The sequence below is a fragment of the Coregonus lavaretus genome (genome assembly GCF_964263955.1).
Source record: "Coregonus lavaretus genome assembly, chromosome: 16".
Taxonomy (NCBI): domain Eukaryota; kingdom Metazoa; phylum Chordata; class Actinopteri; order Salmoniformes; family Salmonidae; genus Coregonus; species Coregonus lavaretus.
In genome coordinates, this window is record NC_140003.1 from 12,294,932 (window position 1) to 12,313,201 (window position 18,270).

General features: G+C 43.2%; 1 protein-coding gene across 5 annotated transcripts in view; it reads right to left on the minus strand.

Annotated features, from left to right (window-relative positions):
- The window catches only part of LOC311143717 (pre-mRNA-processing factor 40 homolog A-like), a 37,205-nt gene that overhangs the window by 11,914 nt on the left and 7,021 nt on the right, over positions 1-18,270 (minus strand). For all 5 annotated transcript variants that reach the window (XR_014614438.1, XR_014614439.1, XM_084179589.1 and 2 more), the window contains 14 exons: positions 17,810-17,828; positions 17,690-17,712; positions 17,542-17,583; positions 15,920-16,030; positions 15,558-15,678; positions 9,271-9,295; positions 8,753-8,974; positions 8,060-8,165; positions 5,076-5,140; positions 4,805-4,969; positions 2,878-2,986; positions 2,364-2,514; positions 1,838-1,971; positions 1,064-1,178 (listed from right to left, as the gene is read on the minus strand). Coding sequence is in view for 3 of the 5 variants with exons in the window: in XM_084179589.1 (XP_084035715.1) it covers positions 1,064-1,178; positions 1,838-1,971; positions 2,364-2,514; positions 2,878-2,986; positions 4,805-4,969; positions 5,076-5,140; positions 8,060-8,165; positions 8,753-8,974; positions 9,271-9,295; positions 15,558-15,678; positions 15,920-16,030; positions 17,542-17,583; positions 17,690-17,712; positions 17,810-17,828 (1,408 nt within the window). In the remaining 2 variants the exon portion in view is untranslated. The remainder of the gene's footprint in view (positions 1-1,063; positions 1,179-1,837; positions 1,972-2,363; positions 2,515-2,877; positions 2,987-4,804; positions 4,970-5,075; positions 5,141-8,059; positions 8,166-8,752; positions 8,975-9,270; positions 9,296-15,557; positions 15,679-15,919; positions 16,031-17,541; positions 17,584-17,689; positions 17,713-17,809; positions 17,829-18,270) is intronic.

An 18,270-nucleotide genomic window follows, 5' to 3' on the forward strand; every position in this document is an offset into this window, starting at 1 on the left:
GGCATTGAAAATGGGTCGTGGATGGGTATTCCAGCATGACAATGACCCAAAACACACGGCCAAGGCAACAAAGGAGTGGCTCAAGAAGAAGCACATTAAGGTCCTGGAGTGGCCTAGCCAGTCTCCAGACCTTAATCCCATAGAAAATCTGTGGAGGGAGCTGATGGTTCGAGTTGCCAAACGTCAGGCTCGAAACCTTAATGACTTGGAGAAGATCTGCAAAGAGGAGTGGGACAAAATCCCTACTGAGATGTGTGGAAACCTGGTGGCCAACTGCAAGAAACGTCTGACCTCTGTGATTGCCAACAAGGGTTTTGCCACCAAGTACTAAGTCATGTTTTGCAGAGGGGTCAAATACTTATTTCCCTCATTAAAATGCAAATCAATTTATAACATTTTTTACATGCATTTTTCTGGATTTTTTTGTTGTTATTCTGTCTCTCACTGTTCAAATAAACCTACCATTAAAATTATAGACTGATCATGTCTTTGTCAGTGGGCAAACGTACAAAATCAGCAGGGGATCAAATACTTTTTTCCCCTCACTGTATGTTTTCAGAACACATCCTGCCTCCAGCTCATTGCAAAGTGGTGTGTGACGTGCTGATGAACCCTGCCTTCTGTTGCCTATGCATTTGCTGTTTGAGATTCTGTAGCAGCAGCTCTCGTACTGTCTGACAGATTTTCCACTCAATGGCTCTGTATCTGTATGCTGTGCACGTGTGTGATAAATAAGATACATAAGGAATATACTGTACACATGCGGCAATTTAACTGCACAAAATTATGCAAATGTCCGATAAGCATGACCAGTCAAATGTATTTCCATCGACTGCTATTTCCATCAATGAATAGGATAAAAAGCATTATTTGGCAATGGGATATTTTCTTCTCCTGGACAATTGGCCGGCTGCAATTTTATTTATTGGCTTTTGTACCTTTTATTTATTTATTTATTTTCATTTAAATAAAAATAAATATCGGCCTAAAGCCGGCTATTAGCGGCTAACGGAAACCCTGGTGTGAGCGAGCGTGCGCGCGCATGCAGCGGGCGTCCTCATACCTGGCTGGCCCAGCATGTTGGCGAAGCGGATGTCGGAGCTGACGGTGGGGTACATCTCCATCCAGGCAGACATGGAGTGGAGCTGACCGTTGTCATGGAGCTCGTCCAGGAATTTCTGGGGTGAAAAAACACAAGGCTCAGCAAACCAACTGAAATGACTGGGCTGCGTCCCAAATGGCACCCTATTCCCTATAAAGGAAATAGGGCGCCATTTGGGACGCAACCTGAATAAATGACATCCCTGAGAGGGATCAACACACGCAAACATTCCATCCTATTTTCCTGTACTTTTCCAGTACAGTATTACAGTCAAACGCCTGACAAACTATTTGGCCTTTTTCTTCAGTCTGTGTTAGTCATAGAAATCCTATAACTCACTTTGATCCGTTTTAAGAATGAACCAAGACGGTCCAAATGATCCATACCATGTTGCTAGGCTACCAATATCCATTCTAATGTTCTATATGTAATTCTATGGTGTTAGCATTGTTTGTATCATAATATATAATATATATAATATATATAATATAATATATAATATATATAATATATAATATGCCATTTAGCAGACGCTTTTATCCAAAGCGACTTACAGTCATGCGTGCATACATTTTTTTTGTGTATGGGTGGTCCCGGGGATCGAACCCACTACCTTGGCGTTACAAGCGCCGTGCTCTACCAGCTGAGCTACAGAGGACCACATAATCCTCTACCGTGTACACTGTTCCCAAAACGCTCCATGGTGGGGTACGGTAGGAGGCCCGTCTTTCTCACCTGGAAGGACTCTCTGTTCTTGCGCTGTCTCCTCCTCTCCCTCAGCAGTGTCTTCTGCTTCTCATCCTCCTCCTCCTTCTCCAGCGCTCGGATGTGCTCCTCGAAACAGATCAGAGCGTCCTCTTTGTCCATGTCTGAAGTAAGCAAGGAGTGAAAAGAAAGGAGAGAAACAGAGAGAGGGGAGAACGTCAACAGAGCACTCACACAACAGTCCCTCTTCTACACACACCTGACTGGACAGAGCAGTCATTCACAGACTTCAGTTACTCAGCCTGTTCAGTCGTTCACGTATTCAAATTCACAGACAGACACCCTTTTTTTTATGACGCACAAGTAACAGCTCTGCTGCTCTAGTTAAATAAATGCAGAGCGCTGAGTAAGGTTGTGTCCCAAATGGCTCCCTATTCCTTATATAGTGCACTACTTTTGACCAGAGCCATATAGGACTCTGGTCAAAAGTAGTGCACTATGTAGGGAATTGGGTGCCATTTGGGATGCAGCCAGTATGAATGAGTGAGCAGCATACTCTGGAGCTCCTCGTCCTCTGCGAAGGTGGGGTTGTCCAACAGGTACTGCTGGGCCTCGGACCAGGTGGTGCGGTACGTCACATTGGCCATGTTGTCCAGGATGTTCTTCAGAGCCTCCCAGTTCCTCTTCCTCAGCTGCTTGGCTTGCTCCTGTACCACACATATGACAAAGATGGAACAGACTAGAGTGAAGATGAGGTCAACACATTCTGACAGATAATGTCCTTAGTAATCAGCGTTGGGCTCAATTCCATTTCAATTCAGGAAGTACACTGAAATTCCGATTCCATTTTCCTGAATTGAAATGGAATTGATCCCAACCCTGATAGTAATACTCTGTTCTTCAGACAGCCAGGGATCAAATACATTATTTTCCTCACACTAGATTTATTTTGTAAATAGAAAAGTTTAATTTGAAATAGGATTAAACATTGGCAAGTGAATGTAGATAGGATAATGGAAGAGAATAAAGTGGTAGTTGTGAAAAGGCAGCCTAACAGTAATAAAACTGACCTTCTCCTTCTTGGCTAGGTAGAACAGGACGTCTTCATAGATCTCCAGTCTGTCCCTCTCTGGGACGGTGCTCCACACATCTAGCTCCGCAAACATCTGCTCTGCTTTCCTGGTTCACACACAGATACAACCACAGTCATGAAAAAAAAAGTAATGCATGACAAATAGGGTTGCGAAATTCCGGTAACTTTCCCAAAATTCCCAGGTTTTCAGAAATCCAATTTGGAAGATTCCCAAAATCAGGAGGGAATAAGTTGGAAATCCAGACTCCAAATGCAATGACACTTTGCTCCCCACGGGGGCAGCATTACACAAGCTAAAACCATTACTATTGCTGCTCGCCCAGCTCAAAGCACTGCAGCTATTGTTTGAGATGATCACAATTGTCCAAGACATAAAATTAGCCTACAATTCTTCATGAGAAGAAACGTGCATTCCAAATACCTCAAGACGCGGGGAAACCATATCTAGTTAATTATCTCCATGCTACCAGTGAGGCCAGTGGAGTAGTAGTAGTTCTAGGATGAGTGGGTTCTAAAAACATGAAAAGGAATGTGACACAGTCAGAAGACCCTGATGTCACCCCCCAGCTGTTCGTCCTAGTTGCCTCGACAACACCAGCCAGTGGCCTCCAAACTGGCTGGTTGTCAAGGTCGATCACTTCCCCTGGAGCCATGTCAGTGACTATCACACCCAGAAAGACAGACAGGACAGGGGTAGGGGGAGAGAGAGCGAGTACAGGGAGAGAGAGAGAGAGCCTGCATGGTAATTTGGTGGATTCACATGCAGGGGAAGTCAAAATGCTAAAATCTATCTGATAAAGCAATGTTTTGTTTTAGGGATGGATGGGGTTTATTCTGTCTGTGTACTACCAGTGTTTACTCATCTATTAGAGCTTGTCAGGCAGCAGGTAGCCTAGCAGTTAGAGCGTTGGGCCAGTAACCGAAAGGTCGCTGGTTCGAATACCCAAGCCAGTGAGGTGAAAAAAATATGTTGATGTGCCCTTGAGCAAGGCACTTAACCCTAATTTGCTCCAGGGGCACTATACCACTATGGCTGATCATGTAAAACAACACATTTCACTGCACCTATCCGGTGTAACAATAAAAAAATACATTATTCTGCTAATAATAAGTCTGGTTTGGCTAGATATGGGCCATGGACCGACCACAACTACACCACAGAAAGGTCAGCGTCGATGATTAAGTGGGGGCATATTATTGGTGCTCTGGCCATATAATTAAGCAATAAGGCCCAAGGGGGTGTGGTATATGGCCAATATACCACGGCTAAGGGCTGTTCTTATGCACGACGCAACGCGGAGTGCCTGGATACAGCCCTTAGCCGTGGTATATTGGCCATATACCACAAACCACCGAGGTGCCTATTGCTATTATAAACTGGTTACCAACGTAATTAAAAGAGTAACAAAAAAAAAGTTGGTCATACCCGTGGTTTGCGGTCTGATATACCACAACTTTCAGCCAATCAGCATTCAGGGCTTGAACCACTCAGTTTATAATAGTCAGTAACTCACTTGGTTCACATCTGTATGGTTTCATTGATTATCCCAATATCGTCACATATTGGCAACTCCAGGAAGCACATATTAATGACAGAAACGTAGAAGTACAAAGACTGAGGCTTGCATCCCAAATGGCACCCTATGCTTATATGTCACCCTATTCTTATGGGCCCTTGTCAAAAGTAGTGCACTATCAAATTTTATTTGTCACATTCGCCGAATACAACAGGTGTAGACCTTTCAGTGAAAAGCTTACTTACGACCCCTTAACCAACAATGCAGTTTAAGGAAAATAAGTGTTAGGTGAAAAATAGATAAGTAAAAATAAAACATGTAGGGCATGATGTATGGAATAGGGTGCCATTTGGGACGCAACAAGACTTTACCAAGAAAGATACTTACTTGTATCTGGTGGTAGATGTCATTTTCTCGTGACTTTCCAAAAATCGCTGATACGTTTCCTTGGACTCCTTGTACTTGATCCTAGCCTCCTCTTTCTCCTCTTTCTCCGTCTGCACCTTGTAAGCATTGAAGGCCTGCTTTTTCTCACTTAGTTTCGGCAGAGCACTTCAATGAGAAATAGGGACAAACATCAAACAGCTGGTTAGAGAAGTTGTTTAATATTCATGGATTACATTAGCATAATCCGAAAAACAAGGAAGTGGGTGGGTACCTGTAGCGTGGGTCATTGATGATCATTTTCATGGCTTGTTCCCAAGACGCATTGGATGAAACGCCCTGAAATGTAAAAAGAGGATATCGAGCATTAAGATTTGATTCCTACATAAAGTACTCTAGTCAACACAAATCAACCCAGCTGTATAATCTGCATCACAGCTCATATATAGCAAAGCTGTGTATGAGTGCAGCTCACATTTCCATCAACAGTAAACAATACATTATGCAGGGTGTAGCCTATGTATTGAATCTATGCACCCGTGTATAGGAACATGTATGCATGTGTAGCCTATCTGAAAGATAAAAGAAGGAGCGGTGATGAGATTCTCTGGCTTGTTCCAGGCAAGGCGATACATAAAGAGTTTAAGACGGGTGAATGTTTCCATCCATTATGAACGGATGATTTCTGGGCATGTATATTGCATTCGGAAAGTATTCAGACCCCTTTACTTTTTCCACATTTTCTTAAGTTACAGCCTTATTCTAAAATCGATTAAATAGTTTTTTTTCCCCCTCATCAATCTACACACAATACCCCATAATGACAAAGCAAAAACAGTTTTTTTTTTATAATAAAAAAATACATCGAAAATAGGATATATATATCACATTTACATAAGTATTCAGAACCTTTACTCAGTACTTTGTTTAAGAACCTTTGGCAGTGATTACAGCTGAGTCTTCTTGGGTATGCCGCTACAAGCTTGGCACACCTGTATTTGGGGAGTTTCTCCCATTCTTCTCTGCAGATCCTCTCAAGCTCTGTCAGGTTGGATGGGGAGTGTTGCTGCACTGCTATTTTCAGGTTTCTCCAGAGATGTTCGATTGGGTTCCGGGCTCTGGCTGGGACACTCAAGGACATTCAGAGACTTGTCCCGAAGCCACTCCTGCGTTGTCTTGGTTGTGTGCTTAGGGTCGTTGTCCTGTTGGAAGGTGAACCTTCGTCCCAGTCTGAGGTCCTGAGCGCTCTGGAGCAGGTTTCATCAAGGATCTCTCTGTACTTTGCTCCGTTCATCTTTTCTCGATCCTGACTAGTCTCCCAGTCCCTGCCACTGAAAAACATCTCCACAGCATGATGCTGCCACCACCATGCCTCACCATAGGGATGGTGCCAGGTTTCCTCCAGATGTGATGCTTAGCATTCAGGCCAAAGAGTTCAATCTTGGCTTCATCAGACCAGAGAATCTTGTTTCGCATGGTCTGAGAGTCTTTTTGGTGCCTTTTGGCAAACTCCATGCGGGCTGTCGTGTCTTTTACTGAGGAGTGGCTTCCTTCTGGCCACTCTACCATAAAGGCCTGATTGGTGGAGTGCTGCAGAGATGGTTGTCCTTCTGGAAGGTTCTCCCATCTCCACAGAGGAACTCTGGAGCTCTGTCTGAGTAACCATCGGGTTCTTGGTCAACTCCCTGCCCAAGGCCCTTCTCCCCCGATTGCTCAGTTTGGCCGGGCGGCCAGCTCTAGGAAGAGTCTTGGTGGTTCCAAACTTCATCCATTTAAGAATGGAGGCCTCTGTGTTCTTGGGGACCTTCAATGCTGCATACATTGTTTGGTACCCTTCCCCAGATCTATGTCTCAACACAATTCTTTCTCTGAGCTCTATGGACAATTCCTTCGACCTCATGGCTTGGTTTTTTCTCTGACATGCACTGTCAACTGTGGGACCTTATATATAGACAGCTTTCCAAATCATGTCCAATCAATTGAATTTACCACAGATGGACTCCAATCAAGTTGTAGAAACATCTCAAGGGCGGCAGGTAGCTTAGTGGTTAAGAGCGTTGTGCCAGTAACCAAAAGGTCGCTGGTTCTAATCCCCGAGCCGACTAGGTGAAAATCTGTCGATGTGCCCTTGAGCAAGGCACTTAACCCTAATTGCTCCTGTAAGTCGCTCTGGATAAGAGCGTCTGCTAAATGACTAAAATGTAAATGATCAATGGAAACAGGATGCACCTGAGCTCAATTTCGAGTGTCATAGCAAAGGGTCTGAATACTTATGTAAATAAAGTATTTCTGTTTTTTATTTGTAATACATTTGCAAACATTTCTAAAAACCTGTTTTTGCTTTGTCATTATGGGGTGTGTAAATTCATGAGGATTTTTATTTATTTAATCCATTTTAGAATAAGGATGTAACGTAACAAAATGTGGAAAAAGAGAAGGGGTCTGAATACTTTCCGAATGCACTTTATTTGCCTCGTCATAGGTTGCACCCCAAATGGCACACTATTCCCCATTTACATTTTAGTCATTTAGCAGATGCTCTTATCCAGAGCGACTTACTATTTAGTGCACTATTAGGCTATGGGCCCTGGTCAAAAGTAGTGCACTATACAGGAAATAGGCTGTTATTTCAAACGCAACCAGAGTTATTCTAACCCAGTGGAGCATGCCACTCTCCACTGTCCTAATCCGGTCGCATGCTTTCATCCAATAACGCTAATCATAAAGACAGAGCCATTAAGAACTCGCAGGGAAATGGCAAGGAGCAATTTCAGAGGAGAGCATTATGTGCCAAATTAAAAAAGACCTAAATATAGCCGCGCTGAGCCACCTTGGTCAAAAACAACACATCCTTCGCCACACCGGCAACAGGAGGAGCAGTGAGGCTTAGCAATCATGCTAAGACCTGAGAGTGCTCACGCTGGGCGAGATGGATTAATTAGTCCAAGAGGGCCATATGGGTAAACAATCTTTAGGTCGGAGGACACTCCAGCTTTATTACAGTCCAGTCATAACAGCGCTTCGAGCACCTTATTTACAACCCAGTGAAAGTGGTTCTGAGACAGAAGTGTGTGGGCTTCACGGACACAGTTGATGAGTGTGCTTTGCCTTTATGAGCGCATTGTATTGATGTAATGTTCAGATTGGAATTTCCAACGATCATTGGGATGATACATGCTGATGATTCATGCTGGAGATTCATGCAGGAGCCCTGACTGAGCAGCCGGAGAGTAATGAAATCCCATCTGGAATTCTCACCTTCTCCTTCAGGAGCTCTTTGAAAGCCTGCTTGGCCTCTTCTTTCGTGTTCCACTTGTATGTTTTCTTCACTAGCTCTGGCCTCTCCTCTTTTGAGGCGTCATTACTAGAGGAAAGAAAGAGGGAAAGGAAGAGAAAGACATGTACATTTACATTTTAGTCATTTAGCTGACGCTCTTATCCAGAGCGACTTACAGTTAGTGCATACATTATTATTTTCATACTGGCCCCCCGTGGGAAACGAACCCACAACCCTGGCGTTGCAAACGCCATGCTCTATCAACTGAGCTACCTCCCTGCCTGCCATTCCCTCCCCTACCCTGGACGACGCTGGGCCAATTGTGCGCCGCCCCATTGGTCTCCCGGTTGCGGCCGGCTACAGCAGAGCCTGGATTCAAACCAGGATCTCTAGTGGCACAGCTAGCACTGCGATGCAGTGCCTTAGACCACTGCGCCACTCGGGAGACCATGACCTAAGATAAAACAGCACCAAGGTTTTTGGTAGTCTGATTGTGTCCTTTTTAAATATATATTTTTTGTGGGTATTTTGAAGTTTTATAGGCAGATATAGATTAAAATATGAGATGGGGAAAATAGGTGAAAGTGTCAGTGCTTTCTTGCTATTCCTGGTGAGTTCATTGTAAGTCTGTCTCTAAACTCTCTGGGGGTAAAGGGGCTATCAGTGGTACCAACCTGGGTGAGGCCTCCACGCCGGCCACGTCCTCTGTGGAGTTGACAGGCGAGTCAGTGTTGACCTCAGCTACATGCATGGGCACCAGGGACATCTGTTCCACTGAGACGGTTGTAGCTGGCATCATGGCCGGCATTTCCATCATCATGGTTGCCATTGCAACAGCGCTGTCGAGCTGAAGGGTGGGGGTGATGACAGTGCCAGGAGCGCCTACCTCCGACATCCTGTAATCAGTTCAGTTATTATTTATGGTGGACCTTCATACAGCATCATCCACCATTATGTTGTTAGACATAACAGGAGAGTGCCTCTCCAATGTCAAAATAATTAGGTCATTCCATTCACATATATCTACAAATAAAATATTAAAGGATATGTCTTTTTGATCAATTGATGAAGTTAATGTGTTCCGTCATCTACAAAGATATTTTATAATTTACAAAGTAATTGGCTGTGATACAAAGTAAAAGGCTTTGGCAATAAAGTTTGTTGAGTAGTGGTAATAATAAGCAGCTCTTACCCATTCTCCTCAGCTTTTATCATGGCTAAAAGAGAGGAGAGATACACATGTTAACAATGCCTACGCAGGATACTTTTAGGAACACATTTCATTTCTAGGAATGAATGGCATTAAGATGAGTTTGTGCAAAGGGCTGGATGATGGACTGATCTATCATTACCAATAGCTGTTTATGTCCATTGACGACAACCGTGCCATTTACGCTGGTCTAAAAGGATGAGTAAATGCATCCCCTGGCCTGGGCCCGTATCCACAAAGCGTCTTAGGAGTAGGAAATTGTTGCTGAGAAGAGAGACATTTTACTCCTACTGTTATGGGTAAAAATTAAAGCTATGCATGAAGCATCTTTAGTCATAAGTGTCACACCTAGTTGACAGATATGTAGGACACCACATGAACTGTCCTAACCAGTTACCGCAGGCGTCTTGATAATAGAAAATTGCAGCGAGTCAGTGGTTCCTGCCCCACATGCAATTGCTTTGGAGTTGTTAAAACGTTTTGATATTACTATATGATCAATCCATAAATAATCTAGACCAACAATGCATTCGGAAAGTATTCCGACCCCTTGACCTTTTCCACATTTTGTTATGTTACAGATTTATTTTCAAATGGATTAAATAGTTTTTCCCCCCCTCATCTACACACAATACCCCAAAAAGACAAAGCAAAAACAGGTTTCGGAATTTTTGCAAATTTATAATAAGAAAAAAACGTAAATATCACATTTACATGAGTATTCAGACCCTTTACTCAGTGCTTTGTTGACGCACCCTTGGCAGCGATTACAGCCTTGAGTCTTCTTGGGTATGACGCTACAAGCTTGGCACACCTGTATTTGGGGAGTTTCTCCCATTCTTCTCTGCAGATCCTCTCAAGCTCTGTCAGGTTGGATGGGGAGCTTCGCTGCACAGCTATTTTCCGGTCTCTCCTAGGGCTGTTGCGGTGACCGTATTACCGCCACACCGGTGGTCACGAGTCATGAAGGCAGTCAAATTCCACGTGACCGTTTAGGCCCTCCTGTAGCTCAGTTGGTAGAGCATGGCGCTTGCAACGCAAAGGTTGTGGGTTCGAAAAATGTATGCACTCACTAATTGTAAGTCGCTCTGGATAAGAGCGTCTGCTAAATGTCAATTGGAATTGGATGTAGTCACGGTAATTAGGCTTCTCCAAGCTCTGATGCTGCTGATGGTCATTAGTAGCCTACCAAACTTGCTAATAACTGCCTGGTACACAGCACTCCATTGTCCCTCTAATCACTCTGACATCAATGCAAATGTATTCGAAAATCTAATCAAACACTTCATGAGAGCCCATGAGCTCTTGTTGCGCAACATTTCAATAGGCTATGCAATTGCGCGAGAAAACAGTGTGATGGCCTCTATTAAAAATAGGAGGATCCCATCAGCTTTCTATAGGCTAGGTCTACTATATTTATTTCTCAACTTTCATAATATTAAGCACATTGCTTATATTTACAACAGGAGTATAGCCTACCTAGCTGGCATGAAAATAAACCATGGGGAAGAGCGTCCTCCATTCGCTATTTAAGAGCATAGATGACATGTATTTTTTCCCCCTGCCCCTGTTTCGATACAGGTGCATGACAATGGTCCATTCCAAATCAAAACAAATTTCACACATATTATTTAGTATATGTAAAGACATTAAATCAAGAATAGTCTGATGGGTGACAATATTGTGAATTATATATCACTTGTGAATGATGCCCAGCATAAGAAACAACTCCTTTTATAATAAACGCATTACATGCATAATTGCATTTGCAGTCACTTTTGATAATGGTGTTTTGCGCTACTGGAACATCCGCGCTTATAGCCAACTACTATATGCGCATTGCTGTGCTTATAATGTGAATAAATAGCTGAATAGTTTATCAACATTTTAAGCTAAACGTTCTGATCTGTTGCGTCAGCCACATTGCGTAAAACTGTTTTTTTGATGCTAGTGGTTGTATTAATTTGGGATCTATCGCATCCCACAACTGTCCCAGACTATGTTTGGAATATTTATTTCTCGCACAGAATAGAATAGGTCGACCTTTGTACTATGGGGGATAGTAGATTGACATAGGCTAGTGCTTTTGCTGTTCGTTAGGCCTACTCATCTTGTTGGCTGACGAAAAGAAAATGTGGACATTTCTTCCAATATCTTCAATTTGCACCTCGGAATTGGATAAGAATATGCGCAGTTGCGTCCCCGATATGTTGGTCTTCACTTGTAGCCTGTGAGAAAGACCCGATCACGTGATGTAGTGCGCAGCACTCAGGGAGAAGGGCACAACGGCATGGATTTTTTTAGGGTGCATTATGGCCACACAAAGGGGATGCCGCAGTGAACTTCTAGGCATTATCAAGTGCTTGTCAAATAGTGAATAAGTGACTGATGTAGTGTGTACAGCCTGCGCAAAAAACAAAGCAGAGCTCATGCCTTTCAAGCGATTTTTTTCAAATCATTATTAGTCGCATCATGCAGCCTTATAATGTATTAAAAATCTAAACATATAGCCCAACATTTGTAGAACAACTAAAGTTACATTAATAACTATAAATTAAGCATATAGGAATAACTATTTATTTGTTAACTGCTCAACACAGAACAGCCGCATGTGCGCACTCCCTCAAATCGTTTGATATCCTCTCTACACTGCTCAAAAAAATAAAGGGAACACTTAAACAACACAATGTAGCTCCAAGTCAATCACACTTCTGTGAAATCAAACTGTCCACTTAGGAAGCAACACTGATTGACAATGAATTTTACATGCTGTTGTGCAAATGGAATAGACAACAGGTGGAAATTATAGGCAATTAGCAAGACATCCCCAATAAAGGACTCAAATCTCAAATCCTATGCTTCCTGGCTGATGTTTTGGTCACTTTTGAATGCTGCCGGTGCTTTCACTCTAGTGGTAGCATGAGACGGAGTCTACAACCCACACAAGTGGCTCAGGTAGTGTAGCTCATCCAGGATGGCACATCAATGCGAGCTGTGGCAAGAAGGTTTGCTGTGTCTGTCAGCGTAGTGTCCAGAGCATGGAAGCGCTACTAGGAGACAGGCCAGTACATCAGGAGACGTGGAGGAGGCCGTAGGAGGGCAACAACCCAGCAGCAGGACTGCTACCTCCGCCTTTGTGCAAGGAGGAGCAGGTGGAGCACTGCCAGAGCCCTGCAAAATGACCTCCAGCAGGCCACAAATGTGCATGTGTCTGCTCAAACGGTCAGAAACAGACTCCATGAGGGTGGTATGAGGGCCCGACGTCCACAGGTGGGGGTTGTGCTTACAGCCCAACACCGTGCAGGACGTTTGGCATTTGCCAGAGAACACCAAGATTGGCAAATTCGCCACTGGCGCCCTGTGCTCTTCACAGATGAAAGCAGGTTCACACTGAGCACGTGACAGAGTCTGGAGACGCCGTGGAGAACGTTCTGCTGCCTGCAACATCCTCCAGCATGACCGGTTTGGCGGTGGGTCAGTCATGGTGTGGGGTGGCATTTCTTTGGGGGGCCGCACAGCCCTCCATGTGCTCGCCAGAGGTAGCCTGACTGCCATTAGGTACCGAGATGAGATCCTCAGACCCCTTGTGAGACCATATGCTGGTGCGGTTGGCTCTGGGTTCCTCCTAATGCAAGACAATGCTAGATCTCATGTGGCTGGAGTGTGTCAGCAGTTCCTGCAAGAGGAAGGCATTGATGCTATGGACTGGCCCGCCCGTTCCCCAGACTTGAATCCAATTGAGCACATCTGGGACATCATGTCTCGCTCCATCCACCAACGCCACGTTGCACCACAGACTGTCCAGGAGTTGGCGGATGCTTTAGTCCAGGTCTGGGAGGAGATCCCTCAGGAGACCATCCGCCACCTCATCAGGAGCATGCCCAGGCGTTGTAGGGAGGTCATACAGGCACGTGGAGGCCACACACACTACTGAGCCTCATTTTGACTTGTTTTAAGGACATTACATCAAAGTTGGATCAGCCTGTAGTGTGGTTTTCCACTTTAATTTTGAGGGTGACTCCATATCCAGACCTCCATGGGTTGATACATTTGATTTCCATTGATAATTTTTGTGTGATTTTGTTGTCAGCACATTCAACTATGTAAAGAAAAGTATTTAATAAGATTATTTCAATCATTCAGATCTATGATGTGTTATTTTAGTGTTCCCTTTATTTTTTTAAGCAGTGTATTTTATTCAGGTTTGTTCAATTGTATTCTTCATGCTATAAAATAATGCCACGGAATTCTAAGCAAATCTTGTCTGCTAAATGAACTAGTGTAGCCCACAGCCATTTGGCATAGCCAGATCAGGACAACTCAGAGTATGCTATTCTGAAATAGACTACATTTTCATGCTTCTTTAGACCTGTCTAAAATAAATAAATGGATTTATTGTGATGGTGTAGGCTATATTACATGATTTATTAGACTTAAATGTATATGTTCCAAAGGCCGGCATAAGTGGCTTGTAGGCTGTGTGGAAGCCTGGAGATGCTAAATGTGTTTATGTTAATTAACGGTCAATTACCATGAGACCGACAGTTATTTGCTTGACAATCACCGGCTGACTAAATTTCGTAACCGCAACAGCACTAGAGACTCTCTCCAGAGATGTTCGATCGGGTTCAAGTCCGGGCTCTGGCTGGGTCACTCAAGGACATTCAGAGACCTGTCCCGAAGCCACTCCTGCATTGTCTTGGCTGTGTGCTTAGGGTCGTTTCCCTGTTGGAAGGTGAACCTTCGCCCCAGTCTGAGTTCCTGAGCGCTCTGGAGCAGGTTTTCATCAAGGATCTCTGTACTTTGCTCCGTTCATCTTTCCCTCAATCCTGACTAGTCTCCCAGTCCCTGCCACTGAAAAACATCCGCACAGCATGATGCTTCCACCATGCTTCTCCGGACGTGACGCTTGGCATTCAGGCCAAAAAGTTCAATCTTGGTTTCATCAGACCAGAGAATATTGTTTCTCATGGTCAGAGTCCTTCAGGTGCCTTTTGGCAAACTCCAAGCGGGCTGTCATGTGCCTTTTACTGAGGAGTGGCTTCCATCTGGCCACTCTACCATAAAGGCCTGAATGACGGAGTGCTGCAGGGATGACTGTCCTTCTGGAAGGTTCTCCCAGCTCCACAGAGGGACTCTGGAGGTCCTTCAGAGTGACCATCGGGTTCTTGGTCACCTCCCTGACCAAGGCCCTTCTCCCACGATTGCTCAGTTTGGCCGGGCGGCCAGCTCTAGGAAGAGTCTTGGTGGTTTCAAACGTCTTCCATTTAATAATTATGGAGGCCACTGTGTTCTTGGGGACCTTCAATGCCGCAGACATTTTTTTGTACCCTTCCCCAGATCTGTGCCTCGACACAATCCTGTCTCGGAGCTCTACAGATAATTCCTTCGACCTCATGGCTTGGTTTTTGCTCTGACATGCACTGCCAACCTTATCTAGACAGGTGTGTGCCTTTCCAAATCATGTCCAATCAATTGAATTTAGTTGTAGAAAAATCTCAAGGATGATCAATGGAAACAGGATGCACCTGAGCTCAATTTTGAGTCTCATAGCGAAGGGTCCGAATACATATGTAAATGAGGTATTTGTTTTTTTATTGGTAATACATTTGCAAAAATTTATAAAAATCTGTTTTCGCTTTGTCATTATGTGGTATTGATGAGGGAAAACATTTATTTAATCAATTTTTGAATAAGGCTGTAACATAATAAAAAATGTGGAAAAAGTCTAAGGGTCTCAATACTTTCCAAATGTACTGTAGATGCGACAGTATCTCTTGCGCTTTTGACAATGATTTCACAAGGCCTATTTCACATGTTATGCCTAATACTTATAACCAGTAGGCTAATAAATAAATCAGTTTTAATGTAATTGAATTACCTACATCATGTTATTTCAAGTGATCCATTTGTCACATTCACCGTGGTTGTCAAGTGTGCTATAGAGTTTACAGCTGGCGATGCCTCATCATGATTGGTTCCCCATCATTAGCAACAATGTCAATGAGCGTTCTCACTATCTTTCCTTTGCGGTACCTCAAAATGTTGTGATACCAGCTGAGACATTTTTATGAGTTGATTTTACACCTGGCTCAGAGTTTGTCTGAGCAGTGTCTTAACATCATCCTTAAAACTAGACTGAGCTGGGAGTTGTTGTTGTTTTAAAACAGGTTTTAACAGGATTCCTAGGTCCTTTTCTGAGATGCTTTGTGGATACAGGCCCAGTTCGTCCCAGGAGATTAGAAAAGGATCATTAATGCCCGGCTCACCTTCCAGATCTTCAAGCTCTTTGGGTTTGGTCCACCGGGACTCCTTAGTCTGGGAGTTGTAGTAGTACGCCTTCCCATTGTCTGATTTATACTCCTTCCATGGGCATTTAGACAGCATTTGCTGCAAAACACAAAGCGAAAATAGTGCGTATAGACACGCGCCACAATACAGTGGGGACAAATTGTGGCTGCAGCTAGAGCCTGGGAATGGCCTCTACTGTTAATGAGGAAACAGTGTGGGAAGGATAATGGCTGTGTCCCAAAAGGCACCCTATATTCCCTATATAGCGCACTACTTTTGACCAGAGCTCTATGGCAATAGGGTGTCATTTGAGACACAACCATAATGTGTGTGGCCTTACTTCTGCAGGAGATTTCAGGTCGTCAGGCTTTTCCCAGGAAGACTGCTTAGTCTCTGTGTTGTAGTAGTAGGTCTTCCCATCCAGAGACTTATGTTCTGTCCACACAGACTTCTGAGGATGACAACAGGTGGCGCTGTGATAAAAATGCTACATTTCTTATGTCATTTCTTATCATTATTATATTTCAAAGCCTTTTACTTAAATTAAAGATTCACCCATTTTGAGTGTTGTATAGTTTTTTTGTGCATATCTGAGCGATGTTCTATCGATTCACTGGGTCATTTCATGTTTTCATGTCTATCTGAGCTATTCGTATGATGCAAAACTTGTCATAACGGCTGTATTTCTGCCTGCTTTTACGGCAATAGCTCAGATATCCAGTAAACACGTACTCATTCAAGAGTTTCTTTATTTTTACTATTTTCTACATTGTAGAAAAATAGTGAAGCCATTGAAAACTATGAAATAACACATATGGACTTTTAACAAGGCACACCTGTTAATTGAAATGCATTCCAGATGGCTACCTCATAAAGCTGGTAGAGAGAATGCCAAGAGTGTAGTAACCAAAACCGTGTTAAACAAATTAAAATATATTTTATATTTGAGATTCTTCAAAGTAGCCACCCTTTGCCTTGATGACAGCTTTGCACACTCTTTGCATTCTCTCAACCAGCTTCATGAGGTAGTCATCTGGAATGCATTTCAATTAACAGGTGTGCCTTCTTAAAAGTTAATTTGTGGAATTTCTTTCCTTCTTAATGCTTTGAGCCAATCAGTTGTGTTGTGACAAGGTATGGGTGGTATACAGAAGATAGCCCTATTTGGTAAAAGACCAAGTCCATATTATGGCAAGAACAGCTCAAACAAGCAAAGAGAAACGACAGTCCATCATTACTTTAAGACATGAAGGTCAGTCGCAAAAACCATCAAGCGCTATGATGAAACGGTATCTCATGAGGACAGCCTCAGGAAAGGAAGACCCAGAGTTACCTCTGCTGCAGATGATAAGTTCATTAGAGTTACCAGCCTCAGAAATTGCAGCCCAAATAAATGCTATTTGACCAAGAAGGAGAGGGATGGAGTGCTGCATCAGATGACCTGGCCTCCACAATCACCCAACCTCAACCCAATTAAGATGGTTTGGAATGAGTTGGACCGCAGAGTGAAGGAAAAGCAGCCAACAAGTGCTCAGCATTGTGGGAACTCCTTCAAAACTGTTGGAAAAACATTCCAGGTGAAGCTGGTTGAGAGAATGCCAAGAGTGTGCAAAGCTGTCATCAAGGCAAAGGGTGGCTACTTTGAAGAATTTGTTTAACACTTTTTTGATTCCATATGTGTTATTTCATAGTTTTGATGTCTTCACTACTATTCTACAATGTAGAAAATATTATAAAATAAAGAAAAACCCTTGAATGAGTAGGTGTGTCCGAACTTTTGACTGGTACTGTACATGAAAACATGAAATGACCCTTGGAATCGACAGAACATCACTCAGAGCCGCACAAAAACAACATAGCACTCAAAATGGGTGAATCTTTCCTTTAAGGCTACATCTTCGGACAGAAAACAATGGTTCATTTGTGGTTAGGAAGAGTAAAGGCGTCCACATGTTTACTAACATTCTTTGGTTGGTCATCCTGTGGCGAGCCATTTGTGGTACCCTGTTGAACAGCAGATATATTATAGTAGGGTTGGTAATTTAGTGCTAGAATCATTACATGAAATTACATGATATTAACTTATCCACAGAAAACAGGTTGTACTTACAACTGTTCCAGGCACAGCGGTGACTATAAAAAACAATGCAATAATTAAAATTCATGAAAATCCTTCAGATGACTAATTTTTATTTTCAAGATTTCAAGAATATATTGTTTCAAGCCTTACCAGCTGTGTCCACTCCAGGCTGTGAAAGAGATATCTTAATTATTCAAATTTGCTTCATTAAAGGAAAACTGCACTTCCTGATGGTGTGTGGTGTGTGTGTGTGTGTGTGTGTGCAGGTGGGAAGAGTTAATCAAATGATTTAGCTAATTAGCTTCAGCCGGATGGTGTGTGATCATGGCAAAGATGGTTTGACTTTGAATAGGCTATCTCTGGGGCTAGTTAGGGGCCGTCAATAAATCACACAATGTAAATGAGACAGTATTTTCATGTTGCACACCTTTTAGTTCTCATTAAAGGCGTATATGCATTTCTACAATTTAGAGTTGGTTTGAGGTTAAGTAATTTAAATTTGGAGCTATTTAAATTAACATATTGTCCCATGTACATTGTGTAATTTACCAATGGTGCCCTAACTAGCCCCATAGGGATATCCAAAGTCAACCCAAATTTACCACAGGCAT